The sequence below is a fragment of the Malurus melanocephalus genome, unplaced genomic scaffold (assembly GCF_030028575.1).
Source record: "Malurus melanocephalus ecotype Western Australia unplaced genomic scaffold, MMel_1.1 scaffold_39, whole genome shotgun sequence".
Lineage (NCBI taxonomy): Eukaryota > Metazoa > Chordata > Aves > Passeriformes > Maluridae > Malurus > Malurus melanocephalus.
Genome location: NW_026623271.1, coordinates 1,631,366 through 1,658,599, shown reverse-complemented (window position 1 = coordinate 1,658,599; position 27,234 = coordinate 1,631,366). Strand labels below are relative to the sequence as shown.

The 27,234-nt window shown below is 41.3% G+C and overlaps 2 protein-coding genes across 4 annotated transcripts in view; one reads left to right on the top strand and one right to left on the bottom strand.

Moving 5' to 3' along the window:
- The window catches only part of SLC26A5 (solute carrier family 26 member 5), a 33,057-nt gene extending 16,948 nt beyond the window's left edge, over nucleotides 1-16,109 (top strand). For all 3 annotated transcript variants that reach the window (XM_057364497.1, XM_057364494.1, XM_057364496.1), the window contains exons 5-19: nucleotides 171-352; nucleotides 865-1,029; nucleotides 2,470-2,622; nucleotides 3,857-3,939; nucleotides 4,035-4,182; nucleotides 5,896-6,009; nucleotides 6,320-6,397; nucleotides 7,757-7,852; nucleotides 8,636-8,742; nucleotides 9,896-9,965; nucleotides 11,356-11,448; nucleotides 12,321-12,443; nucleotides 13,305-13,511; nucleotides 13,769-13,823; nucleotides 14,313-16,109. In XM_057364497.1, coding sequence (XP_057220480.1) covers nucleotides 171-352; nucleotides 865-1,029; nucleotides 2,470-2,622; nucleotides 3,857-3,939; nucleotides 4,035-4,182; nucleotides 5,896-6,009; nucleotides 6,320-6,397; nucleotides 7,757-7,852; nucleotides 8,636-8,742; nucleotides 9,896-9,965; nucleotides 11,356-11,448; nucleotides 12,321-12,443; nucleotides 13,305-13,511; nucleotides 13,769-13,823; nucleotides 14,313-14,455 — 1,817 coding nt within the window. In that variant the 3' untranslated portion in view covers nucleotides 14,456-16,109. The remainder of the gene's footprint in view (nucleotides 1-170; nucleotides 353-864; nucleotides 1,030-2,469; nucleotides 2,623-3,856; nucleotides 3,940-4,034; nucleotides 4,183-5,895; nucleotides 6,010-6,319; nucleotides 6,398-7,756; nucleotides 7,853-8,635; nucleotides 8,743-9,895; nucleotides 9,966-11,355; nucleotides 11,449-12,320; nucleotides 12,444-13,304; nucleotides 13,512-13,768; nucleotides 13,824-14,312) is intronic.
- A 1,969-nt stretch (nucleotides 16,110-18,078) lies between these two features.
- PSMC2 (proteasome 26S subunit, ATPase 2) lies at nucleotides 18,079-27,151 on the bottom strand. The gene is made up of 12 exons (XM_057364498.1): nucleotides 27,001-27,151; nucleotides 24,680-24,717; nucleotides 23,421-23,502; nucleotides 22,359-22,458; nucleotides 21,906-22,037; nucleotides 21,202-21,274; nucleotides 20,962-21,057; nucleotides 20,547-20,711; nucleotides 19,976-20,063; nucleotides 19,055-19,257; nucleotides 18,433-18,529; nucleotides 18,079-18,338 (listed from the first exon to the last, which is right to left on the bottom strand). Exons 1-12 carry the CDS (start codon nucleotides 27,068-27,070, stop codon nucleotides 18,181-18,183), a joined length of 1,302 nt encoding a protein of 433 aa, XP_057220481.1. The 5' UTR covers nucleotides 27,071-27,151; the 3' UTR covers nucleotides 18,079-18,180.
- Between the last annotated feature and the right edge of the window lie 83 nt (nucleotides 27,152-27,234).

Genomic DNA, 27,234 nt, shown 5'->3' with positions numbered 1-27,234 from the left:
ACTGACTTTAACAGTGCTGAGTACTGGAGCAGATTTGGGGACTAAAAAATACATTATTACAGTAGAAACCCCTTATTTTACTTTAATTCTACATGTCTCAATAAGAACCACTCCTAAAAAATAACTTGGCAGGGTTTAAACCAGTTACTTTCCTTTCCTTCTTATTTCAGGCACCTTTGCCGTGGTTAGTATGATGGTTGGTGGTGTTGCTGTGAGAGAAGTGCCTGATGAAATGATTTCTCTGGACTATAATTCTACTAATATTACAGATGTCCTTGAATATTACAGTGCTAGGGATAYCAAGAGGGTGCAGGTAGCCGTGGCTCTCGCCTTTCTTTCAGGACTTATCCAGGTATGTGCTTGCAGTTTGCYGTAAAGGCAAGTTCAGCTGCTGCTGCTGGACTTACAGAGGGTGCTGGGTCATGGTGGATCCCCTGTCACCAGACTTGTACTTCTGCACTGCACCGTGTAGAACACAGGCTGCTTTATGGCAGCCACATAACAACTGGGGATGGATGCATTGGAGACAGGATGTTAGCTGGACTGGAAAAAATGGGATCTTCCCCCTTTTCATTTTTTCCTATTGCATCAGAACAACTTAACCTGATGTTCTCTAATGTGTCCATAATTGTATACAAACAATGCATATATACATATCCATATCTCACACTAGACCTGCCAGTGGCATGGAAGGTTGGGTGCACTGATGGCTGCTTACTGAACTTTGCCTTTAGAAAATCCCAAGTTCAAGTTTGCCTAAACTGGCCTGGGCATTAAGGAAAGGAGAGGTGTATGTATCTATATTCAGGCTGATGTTCAGGCTACAGTGGGAGTACAGTGGTTGACTCTTCTCCTTTTCATTAGTTGTGTTTAGGTTTCCTTCGATTTGGGTTTGTGGCCATCTATCTAACAGAGCCTCTGGTGCGAGGATTTACCACTGCAGCTGCAGTTCATGTCTTTACTTCCCAGCTGAAGTATCTCCTTGGCATCAAGACTAGCCGGTACAGTGGACCCCTCTCAGTTGTATATGTGAGTAACTACATTTGCTAAACATGTAAATTCTATGTTGTCTGGATCTAGTTCTTAAGCCTTTTTCCTGTTTTTATGTATTATTTGGCACTGAGTAGAATAGTTTTCAGTACTGAAAACTGGGTATGAGGCCTTTAAGTGCCATAGCAATATATGAGTACCTGGAAGTACAGATCAAGTGTGACTTGATAGACTCACACAGTCTGAGATGGGCAGATTTTAGGATTCTGCTGAATGTAGTTTTGTAACATGAATAGATATTGTTCATTGAAGCAAGTCTCTTGTGCCATGAGGGAAAATGTGTTCCTGAAATGCTTCGCTGTAGACCAGGCATGTTCTGCAAAGCTARGRAATGTTACTCTCAGAATCTTTCCACTCTTAAGTGGAAGAAAAGGGAAGATCTCACATGCCTGTGAARACTTAAGCTTTTGAGCAGATAGCTGGCCCAGCAAGAACAAAGCTTCAGGATTTCATCTACATGTAGGCTGTAGAAAATGCTTTGTAGGAATCTTTTTGTATGTTTCTGCAGATRTAACAAACCTTTTGGCAACAAGTCTGCACTAATGAATAATTCCAAAATTTGCTGTTCAGTTCACTAATCTGGGAACCAGTCATACTAATTGCCAAACAAATAGAAGGGAAGGCATAAATTCAAGATGTATACTACCAGGACATCTTGAATGTGTAACATCTTGACARTTACTGCAATTTTCCATCTGCTTAAAAAATACCGTGTTCATCTTACGTCAAAGACCTCTCCAGAGGTTGTTTATTTATTTATTTGTTTGTTTATTTTAATGCAGTAGAAGAAGGAGAAATAMTTGGTATAGGGAATCATTTACCCTCTAGCAACTTGTGTATTCCAGCAGGTTTTTCTTTTTCTGACACCCTTTTAGTAAGCGTTTTCAATTGAAAGGTATTTGGAATAATGGCCAGTTCAGCAGCATTGCAGAATCACTGTTATTTAACCATATTGTTATGGCAATGGTTGTATCAACAGCTTTATTATTTTAGAATAGYTTATGCAGCTTTAAGTGAATGTGACTTGCCAAGGAATATTTGAAGGTATTAGAAGGAGTTTGCATTTATTGCTTTCAAGTAGCTGCCACTGTGAGATATGTATGAAAATGTTCAGGATGAGAGACATGGTTTAGTTTAGACTTCTTTCCTCCATTAGAGTTTTTTCTTCAAACTTTTGCCCCCTTTAAGGAACACTGATATTGTGATATAAATKATTCAAGTGCATTTGTCTCACTGAGATACTCCAGTCTTCTGTGTTTTGTGGGAATAATGGATATTTTGGTGAGGCCATGCACAGTGKTTATAAATTCAGAATAAAACCACAGCTGAAAAGCAGTTTATAATTTGCTCTTTTGTGGCAAATCTCCATGAAGATTCTATTTTCTTAAGAATAATTATGATKCTTCTGGTGTGTTACAGAGCATAGCTGCCGTGCTTTCAAAAATAACAACAACCAATATTGCTGCATTGATTGTTGGATTAACGTGCATTGTTCTATTGCTGATTGGCAAGGAAATCAAYCTCCGGTTTAAGAAGAAGCTCCCAGTTCCTATTCCTATGGAGATCATTGTGGTAAGCCAGTTGGGAAATTCCTTGGCTGAATTATATAGCTGTTCTAAAACTGTAGAAACTACCTCATGTTCTGTCTTATCTTACTGAGCTTGAGAGTAACTTCTGTGGAATACAATTCATTTGAGCCTTGATCTAATTGAAGGTTTGGATTCTCTTAGAATTAAGAACTGATATGCCCATATGGAGAGCATAATTTCACAAAGAAGAACTGATACACCATTTTAAACACCCACAGTCCCCCTTAGCAATGGGTCGGTATATACGTGTTGTAAAATACTCTCTGTCCAGGAGTTTGGGCACCTGACTGATTCTCTGCAAAACATCCCCTCTGAGTGGCATTTCACACTTGGAGTCAAGAGCTCAGAGCCCCTCCTGATGGAAGCCTCTTACASATGCCTGTTCAGAGGTTCTGCAGAGTTTGCTTGCTTTTGGAAATGCAGTAGCAGAAAGAAGAGCAGAAACCATCAGGACTTAATACTTCTGCTTCCTTTCTCTGTTTCTGAGGCTGATGACTGACTGCAGCACTGGTTCTGTTTCAGGCAACCGTTCTTAACTACATGGATTAAACAGACTATCATAATACACACAAAGCCTACAGCTCAGACAAACTTTCACCTTTAAAAGTAATTTGATTTAAAAATTAGTTCTTGGATTACCACAGCTCTCAAACACCCTGCCCATAATGGAGTCAAGGAAGAGAATAATTGAAGCTATGGGTGCAATCTAGATAGAAGGAACAAAGAAAAGGGATGCTGATGAGAGATGAGGGAAGGTGGTGTAATAGGGTATTTTTTGATCGTAAGACAATAGCAAAGCAATGTTCCTTTTTTGCTGCTGCATCATTTCTCTTTACAGATAACAGGCTGTGCTCATGAAAATATTCCCGTGCACACAGGCAGGAATGTCCTTGCATTTCATTTTCCAGTACACTRATTTGCCTGAGCTTGGCTTAGGCAAGGGGAACTTGAGTGATTCAGATCATACCATAGCATGTTCCATTTAACTGTTTGCAAAAAAACTTTATAAAATCAGGATAAGCTGGACATGATGAAAGGAAAATGATGATGCTTCCTCCTTTTTATCTGCTTTTTTAGCCCCTAACAGATAGAAAACTGATTGACAAATAAATGTAATCCCTTGTGTGTATTAATCGTAGTCAACTAACCTTCATATCTCTTCAGGTGACTTTATCTCCTTTTAGATAATGTTTACAAATGTGTTTGTGGATTTTTAGGTCATTATTGGCACTGGAGTTTCAGCTGGAATGAATCTGACTGAGTCATACAAAGTGGATGTTGTTGGGAGTATTCCTCACGGGTAGGGGTGATCACATTCTTATTAAGACTGTGCCTTTTCTGTATAGCATGTAGGTTTTATTATATTAATTTATAAATATTCATTTCATCTTCAAGGTTACGTGCACCAGCAATTCCTGAGATTCAGCTCATCCCAGCAATATTTGTGGATGCAGTAGCAATAGCAATAGTTGGATTTTCAATGGCTGTATCAATGGCCAAGATCTTTGCCCTTAAACATGGTTACACCATCGATGGGAATCAGGTAAATGTAGTGGGGTTGCTTTGTTGAAAATTCTCAGTAGCAACTTTGCTAAATCATTAAAGAAGAGTGSGATACTGGCAAAAATGAAGGGTTTTTTTAGTAATGGCATCAGGCCAGTTTTTTGACAGCCTACACATTTAAAGACCAGGAATTACTTTGTTCTTGTTCTGGCTGTGTTTAAATAACCACTTTAATTTTTAGCTTCATTTTGGGAAACTTGCTTCTGCTATACTTGGACATATGCACAAATATTAATTGTTGGGAGAGATGTTATTTGACCATACTGTCCTGATAAGCAGCTACATTTTCTCTGCTTTCTGTAATAGAGCAAAGCATGTGATAAATGCAGTGTCTTATGTGTCAAAGAACTCTTGTCTAGAGTTTAAAAGTTCCAGTTATGTTTTATAGTTTATTTTTATTCCTACCCATTGCAAATGGGCAACTTGTCATTTTCTGGGGCAGCAATTGTCCCTGTCTGTTCTAAGCACGCTGAGCACATTTTGAGTGATAAGGACTTTGTTTAGGGACTCCCTGAAATGAAAATTGTATGTCCTTCTCACTGACTCTGGCCTTCCTGTGCAATGTAGAATTAATCTTGCAATTGGATTATTGGTCGATATCATTGTGGTGTCAAGGGTGACAGAGTTCATGTGCTGTAACACATCTCCTAGAGCACACATCTGACACAGCACAGATCAGCTGTTCCCCCCTTATCAAAATTACTGCCTTCTTCTGAGAGTAAATGGAGTTTACCTGCAGAGTKTTACATCTGGTCAGATGAATCTCATCCTTCATATCATTTTCTCTGTTACCCAAAGAGAGAAGAGAACAAATCTGTAGCTGCCTGAATGGAATTGGTTCTATTKATGTTAAATGTAATCATCACTGACCTGAGTTAAGCATCTGGATCTTTTCCTCAGAAGGTGCCAGCTGCTACTTCACCTGGATGTTAGACTGTAGAACTCCTTGTCATAGCAGCAGTGCATGCCAAGTGTTCAAATGAATCAAAAAAAAGGATTCTACACGTGCAAGGAGAAAAACTCACTGAGAACTATTGAAACTATATKACTAAAATCACTCAGTTACAAATAGCAAAATGCAGAGTGACCTGGGAAGGCTTCATTAGAAGCAAATCACTTCTTAGGCATCAGAAACACAGTACTGAGGTAGATGAATCTCTGATCTCACATATGGGAACAGTTCTTCTGTGAGATCTTCCTAATGAAGCAATGGGCACACATTGGTTTTTTCTTGTATGGCAATAGATTACCACTCATGGAATCACAGGCAAAGCTGGCTGCTTGTGGTTTTAGACACCTAGTTCAGGGTGGGAAGCAAGAATGGTGTTTGCATGAGAAAACATTTTCCATGCATATTTGGGGTTAAAATTAAAATTATTYCTAAGATAAAGAAATCTTTAAAACAAGCAATGCTATCATTTTAAGTTTTCAGTCTGATTCATTCCTGTAACATTTTGGGATGGGAAATGTCTCCATTATTTCATCAGAGACTTCACTTGACAGATGTTTTAACATCAATCAGCTTGTGCATATGTGAGAACTGCAAGTCAAAGGTACAATTGGATTGCTTATGCTGTACAATGAAGTTACTAGAAAGCACCACTAGAAAGATGTGGTTGTTAATATCTATGGATAGCTCCAGTTTGATATATATAACTGCCTTTGGGGTTTTTTTCTCTATTGTTTAACACAGGAACTTATTGCCTTGGGAATTTGCAACTCTGTGGGGTCATTTTTCCAAACCTTTTCAATCACTTGCTCAATGTCTCGGAGCCTTGTCCAGGAAAGCACTGGTGGAAGAACTCAGGTATGTAAATTGCCCAAATCTTGAGCCAAACAAAGTTTGCTCTTTGGAGCTTCAAAACTAAAGTCTGAARCTTATCTAGATGACTATATTTCTCTGTCTGGGCCAGAAGAAATAACTGAAGTGGCCTGTGTTTCAGATCCTGACTGAGACAGGATAGAAAGCAGCATGACTGACAAAAYGGGTGAACTGAATGGAAGGAGTCAAAAGTCATTTGGACAAACAGCCTTGTTGGAAGGAGAAGGGGTTAGCTAATTAGTAATATTTCCCCCTTGGGGACACTTACAAATAACCTCTGGCTTCTTTTGCTCAGATTGCAGGTGCACTCTCTGCAGTTATGGTTCTGTTGGTRATTGTAGCTATTGGATACCTTTTTGAACCACTTCCACAGGTAAGGGAGTTATGTTTGTTAGGCATTGCATTGATGGTGAACAGAGGTCTATGAGTATTGCATAAACTTGAGATTGTGGGAGCATTAGTAAAGGCTCCCATTAGTTAGGCTTTGATCCAGAAGCCTTTGAATTTTGTATGCATTTTTGCTATAAATTAGCCTGGAAATAAGTAATGTTTAGAATGATTCAGCATGTCTTTTGTTGTTTTTAGTATTGGATATCCTGGAYTTTGTCTTTAGAACATAGGAATACCTTCAAGCAATTCCCTTTTAGAATTGCTTAGGTTGGAAAAGCCCACTATGAGCATTGAGTCCAGCTGTCAACCCAGCWCTGCCAAGCCCACCACTGAATCATGTCCCTAAGTGCATATCTGCTTGTTTCAAGTATCTCCAGGGATGGTGACTCAACCAYTTCCTGGGTAGCCTGTGCCRGTTCTTGACAARCACTTTCATGAGGAAACTTTTCCTCATATCCAATCTAAACCTCCCCTGGCACAACTTGAGGTGATTTCCTCTCATTCTGTCACATTTTAMTTGGGAAAAGAGTCCAATCSYCRTCTGGCTACAACCTCCTTCCGAKTAGTTGTAGAGACTGATAAGGTCTCCCCTGAGCCTCCTTTTCTCCAGGYTGAACACCTCAGCTCCCTCAGCTGCTTTTCATCAGACTTGTGCTCCAGACCCTTCCCCAGCTCATTGCTCTTCTCTGGACAACTGCAGCACCTCAATGTCATAGTGAGGGGCCCAAAACTGAACACAGGATTTGTGGTGTGGCCTCACCAGTGCCAAGYACAGAGACACAATCCTYGCCCTGGTCCTGCTGGCCACATTTSATTGCAGCACAGRAATTCTGTGTTGAGGTTAAAAAGTTAAAAGAAGGTCACAGATCGGTCAGTAGAAGGCTGTGGCTGGGTAATGGCTCAGCATAATGAGTTGGGTTTGCTGCAATTTATGCTTACTTGTATAAAATGTATTTATGTGAATTAAGTGTATTTTTGACRTTAAAAAGAAATCTGTTTCTGGTGCATGCAAAGGACGATACACAATTCCTGTTTCTTGTTATAGGAGTTCAACCTTGGGTTACAATTATATGACTGTTGCAGGAATTGTTTCAGTGTGTTGTAGAGAAACATACTAGGAAAGAGTAAATCAAACTGTACTGAGCTGTTTGCCATTTCTGCAGCTGCAGCACATGTCCATGAACTACCTGAAAAGTCATGACTTTTTAAATAGAACGTCTGTTCGGTGGACTTCAATCAGTTACAAARCACAGAAATAATTACTTATGATACTTTGAAGTTCTTTCTTGGCATTGAGTTTATTTTGCTTCTGAAAATTGCATTTGTGTAATTCTGTTCTTAGACAGTGCTAGCTGCAATTGTCATGGTGAACCTGAAGGGAATGTTTAAACAGTTTGGAGATATCATGCACTTCTGGAGAACCAGCAAGATTGAGCTGGTGAGTATTGCACAGCTCAGTGTAAGATTTTACTATATTAAATTCGTTGCTATCCTCAAAACAGCATAGAAACTTAACAAGAAWTTGCAAATTAGTGTTGTATTGCAGATGAACATAAGACAAGTGTTAAGTGTAAGTGCCCTGGGAAAGTGATCTGCTGGAGACAAGAATATTTTTGTTGCTGTTCAACAGTCTTGTAACTCAGGTCAGAAGTGGTTTGGTAGCAGTAAAARCAAAGCTCTGGCAGTGTTTCTATAGGAATTGCACTGAAGGCTCTGGGAATGTCTGAGAAGAATTTGAAAACAGAGTAACAAAGAAAACCACTTGAAGGTATTTGCCATCTTGTAAGACAAACCAAAAACCTGGCTGGAGTGGGCTGGAACTAAAAGTGTTTTGGAGGGAACATTTTGCTGGTGTTTCTTTCCTGGACTGGCTGATGGAACTGAGTTAGAGCTACTTGCAAGCCTTGAGCTTTTTTTTTTTTTTTTTTTTTTTTTATCCTAAGCTATTTGGAGTCTGATAATGGTAGAACAGGATTCCTTGGAGAACAGGACTTGAGGCATTAATTAATATGTGACAGTTTGTCAGATGTTAGTTCGAGTGCCTTGAGCTTTTATGYCCTTCTGAAAGGTTAAGGTGATTCCCGTCTGCCATCATGATAGATTGCATTATAGCCTGTCACTGATCAGAAATGATACATAGATTTTGAGGTTGGGTTATGCTGTTGTGTTTGTTGTTAACAGGAAAGGATGCATAATAATTCAGACCTTTTCTTTGTTTTAGGCCATCTGGGTGGTAGCTTTTGTGGCTTCTCTTTTCCTGGGACTAGACTATGGTTTGCTTACTGCAGTAACATTTGCAATGATAACCGTTATTTACAGAACACAAAGGTCAGATTTCTTCTTTATCAAAATTAGTGTTTGCTGATCTTCTGTGTGGCTTTGTTTGTTTAAGGGGTGCAAATAAACTGACATCCATTCCACCCTCTTCAGCTGCATGCTGTGTAGAATTTGCTTCCTAATGTAGGTCATGCCCTTTGGCTCTGACCCAGGGTTCACATTTTCTTTTTCTGAGAACAAAATTTTWAAAGGGCATGAACTTGTACTCTCAGTAATAAACAGAAGATTTTTCATTTCTCACAGGGGTTAATCTTCTTGTTTTCTTTTAATGCTTAGAGTTTAGAACTTTAACTCTTCTTGCTGCCAGTTTCAGTACATGATTAAGTTTTGTGTGCACAAATTGTCATGGACAAGTTGAAGTTGTGTCAGGTTATCAGTAGATGAATACTTAGGTATTTTAAAAGAAATTTTAATTTGTCAAGAAACTGTGTCTGCTGCTCTACTTTTCAAGTCACTTCTCCCCATTTGAAGTGACAAAGCTCTYATTGTGAAGCTTTCCAGGTCTACAGTGAAATGATCTCTTGCATGTGTGGATAAGACTGCCATGTGAGACATCTGGGCTCAAGGTCTGGGACATGCAGGTGGAAACTGTGTAAGAGTCTTRGTTTCATCTGCATTGGAATGAAAGCAAATTGTGAGATTTCCACTCTGCATAAATAAGAGTATTTTTCTGCCATCTCTATACAGTTTTATTYTTGCAAACAGAACAGCAGTGTACTTTGCTGTCACAGTGCTTATGAGCTGGGAATATTCATCTGCTTAGGCATTGTCCTGGGAGCAGAGTGGTTTGAAATTGCAACATGTCTTCTGACAGAATGAGTTTCTMTATTTGCAAGACAGTCAATGGACTTTAACCAGTTGGTGCTGCAGAGAATTTGCCCTGTACTTTTGCATGCTTTGACTCATGCTTTTCAGAAAATGACAMCATTTCAGTGTGAAGCTTATGAATTGTTTTAGCACTGACTGAAACAAACTTTATTGTGTTCTGCCATAAACTGCTCACTGCATTTAGCAATGTTTAGATAATCCTGTACTAGACTGGTCCTGCTGAAGGACCATTTRAAATAAGTTTCTGTCTCTGTTGAATACTCACTTCTCCTTTTATAAGTGATAATATTGAAATATTTGTTTCCTTTCTCTCTAGCCCTCAATACAGAATCCTTGGTCAGATTCCCAACACTGACATCTACTGTGATGTGGAAGAGTATGAAGAGGTAGGAACATCTTATTCTCCATTGAGGAGTTTCATACGGTGGAGGAAAGACAGCTGTGGCAATTTGCTGCTTTGCCCTGCCACACTGCACATGCAGTGCTGTCTGCTGAGCATTCACATGTGTTGAAATGAAAAGAATAAATTTGGGTTTAGTAGTAAAAGCTACTTTATTCAAAATGYAAGCTCTTTGTGCTGCACATACATTTCACTGGGAGGTGATCAAAAGTAAGTTTTATACTAATTCTATTGTCCTAATTTGTACAAAAATGGTAAAGTGTTTAGGGACACCACTGCTAAACCTGCTATGTACATAAGTGCATCCCAGGCCATCTTCTTTACTTGTGTGACAGTATTGCATGGAATCCATGGAACCCAGGATCCAAACTTGTATGTTCTTCAGAATTGCACAAACTGGTCAAAACAGCATCCCACCCATACCCTGCTCATTAAATATCCATGATTAATGGCACACTTGCTCACCATGCACTTAGCTTCTCATAAATGCCRTTTTATTCAACCAAAAGCTGATGAAAGCATTACATTTTGTCAGTGCAGTGGGATATAAACATGCTGTATTTATTCCATTCAGCAACTACAATTTTCTGTKTTCTCTGCCATGTTCTCAGAGATGCTGTTACGAAATCCCCCTTTACTGAGAATTGCCTGAGCAACCACAGGTAAAAACCTGTGGAAAAAAGATGATGCAGTTCTGCTTTAAATATGATGCGAAGTAGGAGTATATKTGCACACATTTAAATCTGTATGCACAGGAGAGGAGACTCCATTTCTATTACACTGAATGATGTCTGCATTTCCTCCTGGGAGCTGGCAGCATATGGCAGGCTGGGTCTCTGCTGCTGGCCAGGTYATTTGCATGCAAAATGTCAGAGTTCAGCCTGTTTAGAGATTATTGCATTTAAAGCAGGGGAAAGAAGTGAATATCAGGACTTGTCTGAAGGTCCTGCTAAGACCAAAGATTTGAAAGGTTGTTTTTTTTGGTACCTGGGGAGTCAAGAAACAAATAGAGAGAAAGAGGGAAGTCATTATGCCTGTAGAAAGGGAGGCTAAAAGGAAGCAATTCTAGGTCTGCATGATTTCCTCATGGTAATAGCAGCTGCAAATGGCAACATCAGAGAACTGCAAATATTTAATTCTTTTTCACAGCTGTACATTTTGTTGTAATAAAGAAGAAGTGTTACCAGGTACTAATACACTGGGAAAGGGGGAGGTTCTGATCTGGTTGGCTTGGCTCATGACAGTGCCAACCTTCTTTATTTGGCACGTGCTGGGAGCCATCCAGGGTTGGCTGTCACTGCTGCATGTTCGTGTGTCTTGTGATCACACAGGTGCTTTTATTCTGTTTAACTGTGCACTTCCAATATTTCTCTTAGGTTAAAGAATATCCTGGAATAAAAATATTTCAAGCTAATACATCACTTTATTTTGCTAATAGTGAGTCATATACAAGTGCTCTGAAGAAAAAGGTGAGTAAACTCTTTAATGTCTGTGTCCTGGAAATTTAAACTGGCTTCAGAAACATGCTCATCTTTCACTGCCTTTAGTGTAGCCCCTAGCAAAGTGTTTCTCAGACTGGTGATCTGTAAAATATGAGAAGGTGACCCTCCAGCCAGCTACAAATTATCCTAGGAAGCAACAACATGGTGGGAGGGAATAAACAGACAAAGCATAGCTTCATYGACTGCTCATGAATGGAAAGGGGTGGGTGCAGAGCACAAACTGGTCACACTTTTTTTTTCAGCAGKAAACTAGTTGCTGAACAGAAAACAAAATGGCAATAAAAGTTTCCTTGTTGGGTGACTAATTTTTCTGGAGTATTTACGTGGAATATTGTGGGCATTTAGTGCCTCTCATGGGCAGCAGATCACCTGCACACAGAGTGTGTCTCACTGCCTGTGTCACCCGTGGTTTCACTGGGTGGCAATGGCAGTAGCGGAACCGCCTGACCCAGTGGCAATTGCACCTGTACTAACTTCTGAACAATTTTTCTGTAGCTCCCATGACGAGTCTTATACAAAGCAGGTGGGTGGTACTTGCCCTCACAAAGCAAGAGTGATTATTGCCCAAATGCACTTCTCTCCCCTTTGCTCTCTGCACTCCAATCAGCATTTGGTTGAAACATGACACTCTGATTTCAAGAAAAGAATGAGATGCATCTTTCCCTCATCTTGTTAACACAGTGCTTGCCAAGATGATTCTTTCTTTATACTGTTCTCACGCCCACCAAGGGAAGCTGGAAAATGCAGGCTTGTCTMAATTTATGGCAGTGATTAATTCAGCAAATTGATACATCCGAACAAGCTAGATCTCCTCTGATTGTGCTTCCTTCTCCTRACAGACTGGAGTGGACCCTGGTGCCATATTAGCAGCGAGGAGGAAAGCCCAGAAGCGCCATGCCAGGGAGATAAAGGCAGCAAATGAACACAGAAAGAAAGCTGTGCTGAAGCTCGTGAGCTCTTCGGTAAATATTTACCTCTGCTTTACCAGCTTACAGGCTGCTCTCAGGTGTTCCCACTCTTGTGTTTTATACAAGGGGCAGGGAGCAAGCRCTGTGCAGTGGGATGGGTGACAGAAGGAACAGTGTAAGGATCACTGCTGGATTGGGTCATTGTGTTGGACCTTGTTTGCATTCAGGTAGCACAGAGTGGCACACACCTCTGCACACTGTGATGCTGTCTCAGCAGTGRTGTTGGCAGAAATCAAAGGGACCCTGCCTCTGCCCCTCCCCAAACACTTAGAATAATGATGTAGAAATAAGATATAATATAATTAATCCAAATTATCAGCCCCTGTAGTAAGAAGGTGCCATTCCCTCTGCTAATCCTGGCCAAGTGGAGCCAATGCACTGAGTAGGATTATTTGGAAMATGCTTGGCTTTATGCAGGTTCAAACTCCACCCCCATGGTGGGAGCTGGTGTGTGATTTTACCATGGGAAACCTAAGAAACGGTCTAACTTGAGAGCCTGATTGCTGTTGCTTATTTTGAATATATAGGCCTTGATGGGATCAGCAGGGATAAGGCAAGGAAATGGAGTAAAACTGTGTCAGTAAAAGTGAACAGTTGTCAGTGTTTGAAGGAAATGGGTAAATCAGTCCTGAGATAACAGCTTTAAGCTGTTTGTATGCAACCAYAGAAAGGCTGAGTGTGAGAGAACAAACCTTGATACACACAAGGCATGGAAGAAAGTGTGCATGTCAAGCCAGTTTCTGTAGTGACCAGGGGCTGTGCACCTTTCAAAGGCTTAAAGAACACATGAGTGAGGGGAGGAAAGGGATTTACATTGARAAAGCATTGACTGCCTTTATTTATCTTTTCTCCCAGAGTAATGACGTAGAAGCAAGTGTAAAACACGAGATAGCAAGTGATGACTTACCTGTGAAYGGAAAGTTTGCAGATTCTAGTGCACAAGACATGTCTCCTGATGAGCACGAACATTTTGTGGAGCCCAAAACAAACATTCATTCTTTAATTCTGGATTTCACCCCGGTGAACTTTGTGGATTCAGTTGGAGCAAAAACACTAAAATCAGTAAGTAGGGGCTTTTCCTTCCATAAAAATGCATAGAAAACTTTTCAGGTCCTAATAAGGAATCTGTCAGCATGAGACATAACTGCCTGCTCAGTTACAATCCAGTTTCTCACCTAATCACGGGTTTAATTCTGTAAATTTTAGTTGAATACTTGGGGAACATGGACTGTACAGCTTTTACAGTATTTGGCTTCCAGAACTGYAATGTGTATGATGATGTATTATCTGCATTTAACTTCAGCTTAACTCTGTTGCAGATTATAAAAGGATACAAAGAAGTTGGTGTCTGTGTCTTCATTGCCAGCTGTAGTGGTGAGATTTTTTTTTTTTTTGTGAGCTTTATGGGAGATTGTGTTTCATCTCTTTCCCTCTGCTCCTGAATTTTCTGCTGCCAGTAGTGCCTCACTTTACATAAAATTGGATTTGAGGAAAAGCAATCCTTTGTCTTAACTTTAGTGAAAACAGAGCACTGATGCAATGAGCTTTATGAGGAYTGGATCCTGCTGGCAAGTTGTGAATGCCACACTGAATCTTGAAATTGTGGTACTGTAATGAAGAAAGCCTAAAATGTTCCGATATCCAATATTTGGAATTGTAGCATTTTATGCCAATAATAGGCCTCTGTCAATGCCTGGATAAGAGAATTACTTGTTTGGAGTGGAAGTAGCCAGTGATCCACTTGGCTATTCTAAATTTTTTAGTAATAACAAGTAGGAGAACAAGTTGTCATCTTCTTCCCCTTGTCTTCCATCTTTGTACTTCCATGTATGTACTGATGCTATGTTTGGTTTTGTTTTGTAGGCCCTGTTATGAATGAGCTGACAAGACTGAATTTTTTTGATAAAACTGTTACAAGAGAGTTGYTGTTTCACAGTATTCATGATGCTGTCTTGGCTTGCCAAGTGAAAGATGGTTCTGCTGCACAGGCTGACTCTGACCTTTGAAGAGTGGCATCAAGCAGAATGGAAGCCAGATTTATGCTGATGGAGACTTTCTGAATATTTAATTTGCACAGTTTGAAGAGAGCCTGAGGCTGTTCGCATCTACGGGTATAGGGTGGTGCTTATTTTTTGTAGGAAGAGTGGATAAGGAAATAGAAGCCTTCATGCTCTTGAATTTTTCCTTCGATCAGGGTATAGCCTTCCAGTAATACAGAAGCACAAAATTATGCAAGAAAAGAAAATTCAGTGTTTTCTGCTGCAATCAGAATCTGGTGGACAAGGTGACATTCCTATTCCTGTTGAGAAAATGGGCACTTTAACTCACTACCAGTGGGATCTTGCAGGAAGTAACTGTTCTGCAAGTGCAGTACACTGTACCAGTGTCTTTAAAAGAACTTTCTCAGAAGATTCCTAAAGCCTGATGTCAACATCTGAATACAACAGATTCGTACAATTTATAATAATCTGACAGCTGGATTAATGAATTCACACTGGTGGCATTTAGCTGCTGCTGTTTTTAAACCTGGATGGTACAGTTATTTTTTAAAAATTATCTAACCTGTCTCAGCTATACTCAATTCTTCATTTTTGCTCTAAGTGAACTTCAAGTCAGAAACTCGTTCTTTAATTATCACATTATCAGTATGGTACTTGCACTGCCAAAACCTGGTTAGACTTTCTAGAAAAGAACACAGTGAATTTTAAGCTGAATTTAATTTAGCATCGAAGTTTGAAGACAAAACTGGTTTAAGGCAGGAGTGAAACCTATTGAAATCAAGAACTGATGCCCTAACTTCAGTCTCTTCAGCTGGAATGAAAATTTGAAAGAGGTCTAAAGTCTCAGTGGTCCAAAATAAGTACTTTATTGTTGCCCACCTTCCTCTCAGTAATACTGCTTCTGCCTTAGCTTTTMAGTGCTTTGAGAAATAGAGTTCAACATAACTCAAAAATAGGATATGTTTGGGTTTTTTTAAAAAAACAGTAGTGTGAGGTTTTTTTTCTAGTCAACCTGGCCATTGTGGTACTGCCTCACATCAGGTGTGAGATGAAAACCATGGAAATGGAAATCATGTAAAAGAAATCTTCAATGCCCCTGTTTCCCTCATAGTAGTCACTGTGAAGCTGAGCTGAGGCAGGAACCTAAAAATGTTTCTCTGGAGKTTGACAGCACAGGGCAAGTGGGGCATCAGTGACAATTCATTCAGCACCCTCAACTCACAGGTCCTGTGCATAAGGAATTCAGACACTTTCCTCACCTCTGATCACAGAATGTAATACTCTTATTTTACTTCAGGCTCTGTTGCACTTAGGGCTTGCTTCAGGTAAACTGTTTCCCAGGAACCGGGGAAGTCAGGGAAGATGCTTTATTTCCTCAGACTTCCCTGCCAATAGGGATGGGAAGCTTTCTGCATCAGAAATTGCTGCTTAGCTGGAGTTCAAAGGATGAAGTGCATTTATGTCAAGACGTTGTGTGTGCTTATTTAAACAACTTTTGGTACATTTTATAATGTTAACTAGTTCAACAAGCCTTTGTATCTACATACAGTATATTTTTCTACTTTCAGCTTGTCGCAGCTTCAGTTTTTAACTCTGTTGTCTCTTCAGTTCACATCAGAATCCTGTCAACTTCCAAAATAAAGTGATGTCACTTGTCAAAATTTTCCGCTTTGTCTTGGTGAGACTCTGTATAAGGAACAAGCTGAGGGCCAAGGGATGGGCCACGAAAGGTTTCCATCTCCAGGCCACTCTTCCCTGCTGTGCTGGTTCCTGCTCCTCACTCCTGGCACCCCCATGAAGCCCCTTCCATTCCAGGCTTCACAGGGATACAACTAAAGCTGCATCTCCCATGCTGGTAGTGACAGCTGCACTTCCTGGGGAGCTGCTGGACTGAGAACCTTTGCCTAAGMAAGTCCCACAGCCCAGAACAGGCACAAGTGCTTCTGCAACCCCCTAGCCTAGCACTGCTGGTAACACAGCCCATAGAACAAAACCTGGCAACTCTTATCTCTTCCTGTGCTTTGCTGCCACCAGCTGAAACACTGCTTCCTCCTGTCAGCCTGAGCCACCCCCTGAAAAGGGAACCCACTTCCTCTTCCCTGCACTGATTAACAGACCTCTCTCTAAAAATTAAATCCTACCTCAGGCTCGGCAGTGCGACATGAAACARCCCCAGGTCCTTTAACCTTGGAACGGGGCTCCAGATTGTTACAAGGCAACAACCCAGACTTGGGCTGGTATCTGTGCTATCTGCTGTGGTGGGGCTYCAGCAGTGATGGGGGAGGCACAGCCCTGTCCCTGTAGACAATCAGGGTCATGTTCCTTTCTTGTTGCAGAAATACAGATGGTAATTCAGGATACCTAGTAAGAGCCAAACTCTTTTTACATACTTCACTTACCCTTCTGAAGTAGAAGCTACACTTGAAATCAAGTGCTGCTCCTAGTAAAGAGGTGCTGTCAGTGATGTTTTCTGAAAATGAGAAACATTCTGTCCCACCAATAAACTGGTATCCCTCCCTAAAATGTCCTTCCTGAAATGACACGAAGTATTAAGGTTGCCCCAGTTTCCATATCGAGATACTGACACCAACCAAAATCCTAAACCAGACCATTGTGCTGCATATTCTCTCCCTATTGCACACACTTCCTCTCTCAAAAATATAGAAGTGGCTTCATAACTTAAGGTTGATACATTGATGGGTCTCATTTTGATACGGCTTCTCTCACTTCCAAGACAAAGCTTCTCTCACTTCCAAGACAAAGCAGTTCCCAAAAGCAATTTTTCCCTCAGGTATTTCTTCAAGCTCTTGCACCTCTTCCCCTCAAAGCACTTTAATGCAACATTTGCAAGAAAGGAAAATGAAAGGCTGCTGCTTTTCATTGACCACACCCAGCTCTACAGGAACAGGTCAGATGAACAACTACTAACCTCTCAGTGCTGCCTGTGTCCAACAACTTCCAGCCCCTGCCCTGCTATGGAGCACCAGGACCCTGTCAGKGTCATCCTGTGTGTGCAGCAGCATCTCAGACAAGTGACTGACTGGATCAAAGTGCTCACTACTAGACTGATGTCTAACTCTTCTGAGCAAGATCAGGGAAAAGGAATCTTCCTTCCCTCAGCACTAAGAAATCACATGTTCTACCTCCTTGACCCACTTACTATCCTGTAAAACAGAACAAACAATCTCAGCAAAAGGGATTAAAAAAACCACTAGAGATTCAAAAAAACAAGCTGTGATGGTAGCAGAGTTCACCAAGGGAGGGGAAAAAATGTCCCTTCATGTTTTCCTTAAGCTGGGCAATGACTCAGAGCACCACAGCTGCCTTCCCRTGGCAGCTCCCATTTTCTTGGGACACACCTGCAGTGCTGAGCATCACACAAGCATTTCTCAGTACACACAGAAACACTGGAGTCACTTAGGGCCTTCCAGCACCTCTGTGGCTCAGATTTCAAGTTTTGGGGCATAGATGGTGACCAGAGAACAAAACTTGGGCTGCCTAACATTGCCCAAGTACCTGATATTAAATTACCTGTGGCTCAGGCCATGCTACTGTAACCTCAATGAGATCTTTTCCTTACAACAGCAACACTCCACTGGAACTCTCACAATGAATACACATCTACCCTTTGGAACACTCCATTTATTTCTAGATTCCAAGAACAAAACATGAATCCCTACACTTGGATTTTTGCACAGGAAGTTTAGGAACAGGATGAACATTCCCATGTATTAGTTGTAGGTCATGTAGCGGGGGGTAGCACTGAATTTTGCATAYGATTTGATGACTTTGTTCACTGCCTCCAGGAAGTCCTTCTCAGTGGCGATTTTCCGGCGCGCTCGGATAGCAAACATTCCTGCCTCCGTGCAGACACTGCGGATCTCAGCACCTGGGAAAGACAGGGATAAACAACTCAACCCTGACTGCCAGGGGAGATGGAGCRTTCACAAAACTGTTCAAATAAAGAAATACTTCCAGCTTACCTGTGCTRTTAGGACACAGCCGAGCCAACAGCTCAAATCTGATGTCCCTCTCCACACTCATGGAACGAGCGTGGATCTTGAAGATGTGAGTTCGGCCCTGAAGGAAAGGGAGGACAGAGGTGTTTATGGAATGAAAGAGGTGATGACTCCAGGCTGCAGCCATCCATGTCCACAGCACAAGCAAATGGAAAATACATCTTGCATTTGCTGCCCAACTATGGTTTCCCATGTCTGGACTGGAATGTAAAAGTGCCCATGACACTAAACTATAAAAATACCTTTAAAAAGAGCTTTCATCATAAAAATATCTCTCAAAAGAGCCAAACAAAACATATTCTAACTTACAAACTAAATCTAGGATCTGGTTAAAGGACTTTTTATCTGCTGAGGCAGGAACCTACAGTGATTACAGCTATTTACCATGGCTTCTCAGCCAGGGATGGAATCTGTACAGTGTAGAAAACTTTTGGGACATCTTTAATCCCCTGTATTTCCACATAGTTTTACATTATTTAAGAGTGCTGTTTTTGCTAATTCTCATAAACTTCCAGACAAGGATGCCCTAACAAAAGAAACACTCTGGTATCAGAACACATTTGGCCATGGAATAAAGAGTTCTCACCTCAAGATCAGGCAGGCTGAACTCTATCTTCCTGTCCAGCCTTCCAGGCCTCATCAGTGCTGGGTCCAGAGTGTCGGGTCTGTTTGTGGCCATCAGCACTTTGATGTTGCCCCGGGGGTCAAACCCATCGAGCTGGTTGATGAGCTCCAGCATTGTGCGCTGCACCTCATTGTCACCCCCGGCGCCGTCGTCAAAACGAGCACCTGGAGAGGAGACACACGAGTTWCATCAGGGGAGAGGCACCTCCAGACCATGGCACAGAGGTGTCACAGTGACTGCAACAYAGGACACCTGGAAAAACGATTTTAAATTGCAAACAGGTACTTGTGATGAGTTAAAAAGATGTGAGGGGGTTATTTGGGTGGCACATTTCAAACCAGGAGTGTGTGCTGTTACCTGTTGGTTAAACCAAGTGCTGAATCTTCATCCTTAATACAAAAGGGCCTCTGTCTGCCTGCCTAACAATGGGCCAAGCTGCTGGAATTTATACATGCAGTTTGTTTGCTTCGCCTCCCCTCAACCAAAATCATCCTTTCCCCTTGTCTGTGTARAAACAGTTCTACTTGCAAAGGACCCAAGCATTTCCTTTGAAAAAAAAAAAATTAGTGTTCAAGAAGTAATAAAGATTTGGAGTGTAGTCCAGAAGCTGAAGGGGGTTTAAGTTAACGGCACCCTTTTGCAAACAAAATATAAAGTTCAAATAATCTGGRTGGTCCAAATTTGCAAAAATGGCTTCCCATCCAGGCTACACTACCTAAACCATTTCCTGACAGCTTCCTGGACATGGGGTGTGCTGGGAGTAGTTTTGCTGAATCAGTGTTCACAAGCATTTTTCTCAATATGCAGCAATACAGACAAAAAACTGCAAGAAAACCTGGAAGCTCTCATATGAGATTAGAACTGTAGCTACTACAAACATACCTCCAATGGCATCAATCTCATCAAAGAATATAAGACAAGCTTTTTTAGTTCTGGCCATTTCAAAGAGTTCACGAACCATTCGAGCTCCCTGAAAGCAAAAAAAAAATCAAGATTTTGTTAGACACTGGAGGAAAACTATCAAAATCAAGCTTTTCATGCTTCCAAACACTTCTAAGTCTCCAATGAAAAAGCTATTTATTTGTTCACATTTATAATGGGACATTCATAAAGCTTAAAGCAATTTATAAAGATAGAAAAATTACTCCTCTTAAACTCAGAAGTTCAGATGAAGTAATCTACCTCAGGGCAAAATAAAAAATAAGTGGCAGATTTGGGAGAGAATTCTTATCCCAGAGCCCTCCTGAACCACAGACTGAGCTCTGCACTGCAAAATCCCTTTCATCAGTGACAGCAAACCTCAGGTCTTGTCACCATTGCCTCACCTACAGTGATTTATCTGACAGCCTGTACCTGCAGCTTCAAGTACATCCAACCCTCATCCCCACTGTGGTGCTGGGCGCCCACAACTGAAATCTGCAAAACCCTCCACTCCACCAAGTACTTCTCTCACCTCTCCCACATATTTCTGCACTAGCTCAGATCCAATCACTCTGATGAAGCAGGCATCAGTCCTGTTAGCAACAGCACGGGCACAGAGGGTTTTGCCTGTGCCAGGTGGCCCAAACAAAAGGACTCCTTTGGGAGGCTCAATTCCAAGGTTCACAAATCTTTCAGGCTGTAATGGAAGAAGACAGAAGGCAAGGTTATGTGCAAATTAAAGATAATGTGCATCACAGCCTATATGTGAATTAAGGAAATCATTGATGAAGAGAATTGTAAACGAGGCTGGGCTTCATTTCACTTGTTAAAAACAGACTTCCTCTCACTCTGCTGTTTACACTCAGTGATATTGTCTTTTCTTGCTTTTTCAGACACTACCACATGACCAGAATACACCCAAAAGTTCCAGWCTGGAGGTTACTTACATGAAGCAGAGGGGTTTCCACCACCTCTCTCAGCTTTTCAATCTGTTCTTTACAGCCACCAACATCACTGTAAGTGACATCAGGTTTTTCTTCCACCTGCACAACAAAGAGGTGTGTGAGCAATTACCAGCCTGGTGCTGCAAATCTCTCCAGGCTTTCAACAGCCCACAACATAATCCAGGCAAAGGAATCACAATTACAAGACAAAGCCACATCAAAATAAGTAAAGGCAAYTCTCACTTGCATCATGGTGACTGTGGGATCAATCTTTGGAGGCAAGGGAATATGGATTTGGTACTTGTTTCTGTCCACCCTGGTGAGAAAGCACAAAGACTATTATTTTAACACTGGTTAAGTAAAGTGTTATGTAGAAACAACTCCATAAATGAGAAGCTGAATTCYTGAGCTGTTCTTTTCTCTGGCATCAAGAGAGCCCAGCCCTGAAAGCTAACAGTCAGGTAGGCTAGATACTGGAATACTTTCTGCAGAAAATTTTAATGTTTCCAAAACTATTAATTCCAAAGTATTTTGAAAACTAAATTTTGAAATATCCCACAGAGCAAACTGGCAAAATACTGATTCTAAAACTAATCAGTTTTACCTCCTCAGTGAACATTTCCTGGCTGCCTTGGTGTAACCGCAGAGTGCAAAAGGAGGAACCTACACAGGCTCCCTGAAAGCTAAAACTATTGRGGTCCAAACTGAAAGGTTTCTGTCCATGGCACGTGGTTTTTGTCAACATAACATCAAAATAAAAGATTCCAGCAAGGCATACAGGTGAGTTACTGTCTTCCAAGAGAATGACATTACTGTTGTAATTTTAACCACTGCAAAAAAACAGGAAATGAGGGCTGTTGACCTGTTCAACTGCAACACAAGACAACTCAGAGAAAGCTTCAGTCTGCAGGAAGACTCACTCGCAAGAACACAAAGATTTTGCATACCCAACTCTCATGCCTTCTTCTATGTCAGTAGGTGCCACCTGGTCACTGAGATCCACCACGAACTTGGCAAACTGCTTGACATTGATAATGTACTTGGGATCCTCAGAGTCTGCATTGATGATCTTCGTGCACCTAACACAGAAACACAGTTACACCTCCAGGCAGACTGTTTCTATCTGCATAAGCATCAAGAGAGACACATTTTCCAAATACACCTGAATTGCTGTTGTACTTATGATTTCATCATTATAGCATCACACAGTAACTGTAGCAAAAAGTACAAGTATGAAGTATGTAACACATATTTAGATTTTTTTCRATTCACTGGTAAAAAGTATTTTCAATATGCACAGCACATGAATTTTATTTCTTAAMAGAAGCCCACACATAAGCTATAAGCTATCAGATTTTTAACACTATGGATGTCTACCGGAAGAAGAAGAGTGTACCCACCTTGCAACTTGCAATGGTTGCTCACTTTGGAGAGTTTGTTTATCTGCAGCCAGATCCCAAAGGGCAGGAGGAGCCAGGCCAGTGTCAGATTCCTTGATTCCTGTGTGAAGCACARACAAGCTGAGGAGGAAGCAGCTAACTGGGATATGAGCCATCCTTCCCACGCCAAAGCCTTAGAGATAACCCTTCAGGAAGCTTTCTGAGAGTTCTCCTAAACAACACACACATATCTTTGATGGACTTCCTAAAAACAAGCTTCCTAAAGAAAGAGCCTATGAGATTGTGCCAGCCGAACATTCAAACCCAGCCTGGCCACATTCTCAGAAATGTTGCAGTGTGGGGATGATTACAGCAGGACACAGATATCACTGATAGTGTTTCTCTGCATTTCACTAACAGAGTGAAAAGTTTAACTGCTTTCACTGAGGAATAGCTCCAGTGCAAGGTATCAGAAGCTAAGGGATTCACAAAGATCAAAAAAACTATGAATCTTCTAAAATGAATATAACAAGTACCATTTCCATTATGCATTTAAAAGAATCAAAATTATTTCACAAGAGAAATTGTGGTCTTCATCGCAGAATTGAGAGTCACCACAGGATTAGCAACAGGGCAAAAAACATACAAAGAAAAATTACAAAACTAATAAATTCTTATTTTTATTGATTTTAACCCAGCTGATTTGAAATTCTAACTCCTCTGATAACATTTCTTCATTACCAAAGGACTGGTACCACTGCTTCACGATCTAGAGTCAGAAAGGTGCATTTGTTTCATGCCACTGTTTTTTGTAAAAACTAGAGTTTTGATTAAAAAYATATTAAACTACTAAATTACAAAATCAGATGTACAGATTAGTCCTGCCCAATTAAAAGAAAAATAACCTACTACACAAAAATTTCACGTTACCAAATAACCAACTGTATTCTTCTAAGAAAAAACAAAAAAAGGCCCAATTTAAAGTTGTTTMAAGATTTTAACTTGTTTAAAATCAGCTTCTTACAATACTTGTTTTGGTATCCGTGGCTCTTCCACTGAAAACTATCTAAGACAAAAACATACCAGTGAGCTCATTGATTTTCTTAAGCAGTTGTTGAATATCATCTTCTACTTGCTTAATCTGCCTTGAGTACGTGCTCTGGCCCTGGAAAAGGAATATCATGTAGATTTTGTAACTCAAATTTTCTCATGTTTAGGAAAAAATTACAAGAGCTGCTGAGCATCAAGATGTTCAACAGACCGTCTTGGTACAACAGCCAACTATTGATTACAGCCAAAAAAGACAGAATTAACTTCCAGAGACAATATTTTTGTTTGCAAGAASTGAAATGTAGCCACACACAACTGACCCACTCTGAAGGTGGAAATTTTCCACATTTGTAAACTTTAAGGATTTGTGTTTCTTTTAAACCTGTTCAACCTTACTTTTTTAAACTATTTCTCCTAAAGCTTCAAAGAGAATTAGTAAAATCGTACATAGAGAATTCTGAATGCATTTTCTGAAAACTGTCTGTACAAGAGCTTTAACTACCTTATCCAACCTTTCCACCACTCACAGAAGACAGCAGAAAGAYCAAGGGGCAAATCAGAATTTTTGCTTGTGATAAAATGCTTTTCTTTTGATCTAAATCTGACTAACAGAGGCAAATCCACACCTAGATCTGCTTTACAAGATCTCCTTTATAAACCATTGGCAACAAAAAGAGAAGCCATGGTGGGTACAAGCTGCATTTCAGACCTTGGTAAGGGAGTCATGATGTCAACAAAATTCAGACTTCTGCTAAACATACCAAAGCTGCAAATTTCATCTCTCAGGAGTTCTTCCACAGACCAACTGTACTTCCCAGTGGAAAGGGTAGATTAGCATTTTAAGCCTTATTGTCAGTGGAAAATGCCTCCCAACGTTGTGTTCTTTTAACATGATTGCTAAAAGCAAGTCAAACAGATGGCAGGAGGAGTCTTAAAATTATTTCATTTTAATTACAATTTAATTATAAACCAAGAAAACTAGCTAGTGAAAAAGCCTTAGTAAAGCCCTGGTTGTTAAACCCCTATGGCAATCAGCAATGACATCCAAAACAAAAATAGAGAAAAAACCCTAATTACTTTCAAGTTAGCAAAGCCACGGGATTACTTTTAGTGTTGCAGGTTGTGGCCTTCTTGTTGGAAGGTGAAAAGGAAGAAAAGATTGAGGCAGAAAAGCATTAGGAGAAACAGAGTTACTATCTACTTGCTAAGTGCACACCCCTCCACTCCTGCACTATATTCCCTRCAGGAATTGCTTTTTGTCTTTAACACTCCCACATGTGTGTGCTACTTACATATGTTTTCAGCAAGGCAATATCTCCTTCATCGAGAGCTGTAACAAAACAGGAGAGACTTAGCTTCCAGTTTTAAAAACAAAACCAGCAGTATCAATTCTGCTTCTAGAAGATCAAAACATATATTTAAAAGWGATTCTTTTGAGTTTCCACTTTTCACTGAACCAAAGTAGAACCARAAAGCATCAGATACTCAAGAAAAACAAAACAGGGTCTCCAGCTACTCTCTTCAGTCCAAAACCTGCACCACCCAGAGCTCACAGCAAGCAAGCTACAATTCTGCCTCACTCAGAGTAGTTTCCCAGCCTATGACTGTACAAAAAGGGATGGAAGATATCAAAACTTCATCTTTTTAACCTTTTGTTTCTAGATGCTCAAGAAAACATCAGTGAAAAACTGTCACCACTTTCTACCACCAATGTCTCTCTTCCAAAATGCCCATTGTGAGCAGGGAACAGCAAACAAATCTAAGCTGGTCTGGGTAACAAAACATCACTGTAAACTCTTGGTTTTAATATTGTAAAATGGAAAACATGGCAAGAGTTGTACTGAATAAGAGAAAGTCCAGTCCAAATTCCCCTCTCAAACAGAAAGGTCTACAAAGGTGGCAAATAAAATGGCAAAAGCCAACTCCTGTTGGAGTAACACATTATTAACTGCCCTTAAAACAACTTCCTTACATTAGTATTTATGTTGGGGGTTTTGATCCCTGTAARCTTTCAGCAACTTTCAGCAGAATACACAGGAAGCATTCTTCTGGTTTAAATCTGCATTGGGCTGCCTTTCAGTTGACTTGAACCTGGCATCTAAGACTTGCATTGAGCCTGAGAACTGCCCCAGAAGAACAAGTGGCACCAGCTGTTCCATGTGTTCAGTTCAGCACAGGGCTCCAGTGAACCCTCTCCATTAACCAACAAAAATGTAACTCTGTTACTGTCACCTCCTGCCACACCACTCTCACATCAGTTGCCACTTAACAGACATTCAACACCCCCTCTCCCTTCCCACCCCAGCTTCCTCTCGTCTAATTCCACTCTATCTTTATAAGCTAGATGGAGCCCAAAACACACAGCACTGGTGATCTGGGTGCAGTATGTGTTTAACAGTATTCTGAGAATCTTTTATATTTATCCTTATTTCTTTCCTGTACTACCCCATTGATTTTTTTATAGCTACTAAACACTCTGTTGCTATAATTTAGAAATCTTTCTTGAATGGGAACAGCTCAAAGTCCATCACTGATTACATTTTGCACTGCTTGTGCTTCCAGATGCATTATTAAATATTTACTAACATGAAATAAAAAGCCACAAYCAACTAAAACATGAGGAGCAACCGGCAACTTTCACACTATGCTGGTATCCCGGGACAAGTCTGCCGCCTCTCCCTCTCCTCTTTTCCGGAGTTCCTAATGAAAGCAGCAGCACATGGGCAGCTCTGCAGCGCTCCCCCAGGCAAAACAAAGAAATTATCATGGCATCATCAAGGTTGGAAGAAACTTTCAAGATCATCAAGACCAAYCATCGAMCCAGCACTGCCCCTGYAACCCYTAAACCACTAAAACACATCACCCAGCGCCAGATCCTGACACCWATTAAGCTTTTCCAGGAATGGTGACTTCACCTCCACGTTCCAATGTCTGACTGCCCGAAACGTGATTTTTTTTTTTTATTCTCTAATATCTAATCTGAATCTCCCCTTCTCACTTTTAGGCCTTTTCCTCTCTTTCTCTCACTGCAGGCACGGCAGAAGGGACCGGCACCCACCTCACCACACCCTCCTTTCAGGGAGGTAGTAGTTATATTGTATCATGTTTTGGTGTATATTTTAAGTATAAAAGTAAGTAGGAAACCACAAAAAAAAAAGCAATTTTTTTTCTCACGATAAGGAAATTGGGTATTGCAAGAAGTTTTTTTAAGAGAACCAGACTTTAAAGGCGGATGGTCCCTTCCTCCCCCGAGGGTGTGGGCGGCTCCCCTCACACGGTGCCGGTTGTGCAGCCCCGATGGATYCTTTCCAGCACGGTCAGACCCGCCCGGGCCGATCCCGCCCCGCTGKCCCTCGGCATTCCCACACTCGGCCCTCACAGCATTGTTTACGTGAGGCCGAGCCCCGGCTCCGGGCCCGGACGGGGAACACTCGCGGGGCGGCGTCCGCAGCRCCAAAACGCACATTAGAGACATTTTTAATCCTTTTTAGTCCTTTCTTCCCCGGCCGCTCCTCCGGCCCCGCCGCTCCCGGCAYCGACATGGCCGCCGGCGGCGCCGCCCCGCTCCCGCCCCGGGCGCTGCTCGGAGAGCATCCTCGCCATCGCCCCTCACCGCGGATGGGTTTGTCCTCCTTCTCCTCCTCCTTTGTTTTCCTYTGGTCGGCTCCCAGGTAATCCGGCATCGCTCCCGCCCGCCTTACGCAGCACCCCGCCGCTTCCGCCCGGAACACAAACCAGGGTGCACCGCGGCGCGCGCTCGGTTATCTCCTTCCCCCCGGCGCCGCAGCAGCCGCCGGAGGTTCCGCGCGGCGCCGCCGGTTCATCCCGCGGCCCCGGACAGCGCCGC